The 2,391-nt window shown below is 43.5% G+C and overlaps 1 protein-coding gene across 1 annotated transcript; it reads right to left on the minus strand.

The window, feature by feature from the left end:
• Positions 1-513: 513 nt before the first annotated feature.
• LOC150067150 (large ribosomal subunit protein uL4-like) lies at positions 514-1,931 on the minus strand. The gene is given in 2 exon segments (XM_090327912.1): positions 514-849; positions 851-1,931. Coding segments are annotated over 2 exon segments (1,278 nt in total). The 5' UTR covers positions 1,883-1,931; the 3' UTR covers positions 514-603.
• Positions 1,932-2,391: the final 460 nt, after the last annotated feature.

A 2,391-nucleotide genomic window follows, 5' to 3' on the forward strand; every position in this document is an offset into this window, starting at 1 on the left:
TTTTCCCCAACTCTTTCTACTTCCTTATGAATAGGGTGATGTCATTCTTTTTGATGGAAGCACAGAATTACATTATGTATATATTATATATATCCCATATTTTCTTGATGCTTTCATCTACTGAGGGGCATGTGGATTGATTCCATACCTTAGTGATGGTAAGTACTGATACAATGAATATAGTTATGTTGGTAGCTTTAGTGTGGCCTTGTTTATGATCATTTGAGTAAATGCCAAGGAGTAGGATTGATGGATCATAGAGAAGCTCTATGTTTAGTCCTTTGAGGAACCTCCATCTTCCTTTCCAGAGTGTAGAACAAGTTTATATTCCCACCAACAGTGCAGTAATATTCCCTTTTGGCCACATTCCCACCAATGTCTTCTATTATTAGGTTTCTCGATAATGGGGTGAGGTAGAATGTCAATGTAGTTTTGATATGCACTTCTTTTTTTATGGCCAAAGATGTTGAACAGTTCATGTATCTATTGGCCATTCTTTTTTTGTTGTTTTGTTTTTGTTTTCACTGCATCTTTGATCCGGTCTTTATTCAATTCAGCTGTCCCATACTCTGACCTTTATATAATTGAACAGATTGTAATAGCTTATGCAGCAGGCTTCTTTTCTTCTGTGGTAGCTTTCTTTTCAGCTGTTGGTTTCTTTGTAGCTGGTTTCTTGGTAGCAGCTGCCTTTTTGCCCAAAGGCTGTTTCGGCTTTTTAGCATCAGCAACCTTCTTCCCTTTCTTACTCACTGCGGGCTTCTTCTCTCCAGCCTTCTTTGCTGCAGCTGCTTTCTCATCTAATTTGGCTGCCAGTGCTGCTGCTTTTTCCACTCGAATTTTATGATTTTTTTGCCTGGCGAAGAATGGTGTTTCGGCGCATAGTCTTTGCATATGGGTTCAGTTTCAACATGATTCTCAGGTTTTTCAGTGGGTTCTTCTTCAGGACTCTGCGATGCATCTTCTTGTGTGGTGCTCTAAGGGCTCTTTGGATCTCTGGGCTTTTCAAGATTCTGCTCAGGTCTGTATTTAGCATCTTGTGCATAGGAAGGTTGTAGTTACTCTTGAGAGAGGCAGCCTTACGCCAAGTGCCATACAGCTCATCCAACTTCCGGAAAGCACTTTCAGTCCAAATGCAAAAACGCCCCACATGACCACGAGGAGCAAGTTTTAGAATGTTCAGTTTGTTGACATTAAGCAAAGTAATTCCAGGGATGTTTCTGAAGGCCTTGATGATGCCATTGTCTTCATTATAGATGATGCAGGGGCCCTTGCGCTGGATACGCCTGCGGTTTCTCATTTTGCCCTTGCCAGCTCTCATTCGCTGAGAGCCATAGACCTTTTTGATGTCATTCCAGGCTTTCAGTTTCTTAAGAAGCAAAACAGCCTCCTTGGTCTTCTTGTAACCCTCAACTTTATCCTCGACCACCAAAGGAAGTTCAGGAACTTCCTCAATTCGATGACCTTTTGACATCACCAATGCTGGTAAGGCTGAGGCAGCCAGGTCAGAGCAGATGGCGTATCGCTTCTGTGTTGTGTTCACTCGACGATGCCAGCGACGCCAGGTTTTCGTCGGTGCAAACATGCGACTTCCTCGACACATGTTTCCAAAGGCACCCTGGCCAGAACGGTCGGTCCCACCACCTCGAACTCTGGGAATACGAGCCAGAGCTCTGCCAGTACCCCAAGACTCAGCGCTGGTCTGATGACCTGCTAGTTCACTGACAGCATAGGGCAGCCTGTTGTTTTTACGCAAGTTCGTATGAACAAAGTTCACACTATCTGGTCAAATAGGAGCCTTGAACACAGCGGGTAAAGTGACATTTTTGCCAGATGACTCCCCCTTCTCGGAGTACACTGATATCAGGGGACGCGCACACGCCATGGCGGGGAGAGGAGAAGGCCACGCTCCTCTCGACCCGGCGGCTGCGACAGGAAAAGCTCTATTGGCCATTTTTATTTCCTCTGCACAGAAGTCTCTTTTTAATTTTTCAGTTATTAATGGGATGGTTGTTTCTTTGAGAATTTTTTTAGTGGGGGTGAATTTTTTGAGCCCTAAGTATATTTTAGGTATGAGTGTCTTGTCTTATATGGCTAGTAAAGATCTTCTCCTAATCTGTGGGACTTCTATTTATTTTCCTTGGCCATGCAGAAGAAGCTCTGCAGTTTAATGCAGTCTCATTTATTCAGCCTTTCTTTGATTTCCTGCATTTCTCTATCTTTATTTAGGAACTTTTGACCTGTGCCAAGGAGCCCTTGTGCTTCCCCTTTCCCTCGCTGTAATATTTTCAGGGTATCTGATCTTACATTGAGGTCATTGATCCATTTGGAGTTGATTCTGGTTCAGGATGACACATAAGGATCTGATTCCAGTAGCCAATTATGCCAGTATCA

The sequence above is a fragment of the Megascapheus bottae genome, chromosome 2, assembly GCF_031878675.1.
Source record: "Megascapheus bottae isolate mThoBot1 chromosome 2, mThoBot2.hap1, whole genome shotgun sequence".
Lineage (NCBI taxonomy): Eukaryota > Metazoa > Chordata > Mammalia > Rodentia > Geomyidae > Megascapheus > Megascapheus bottae.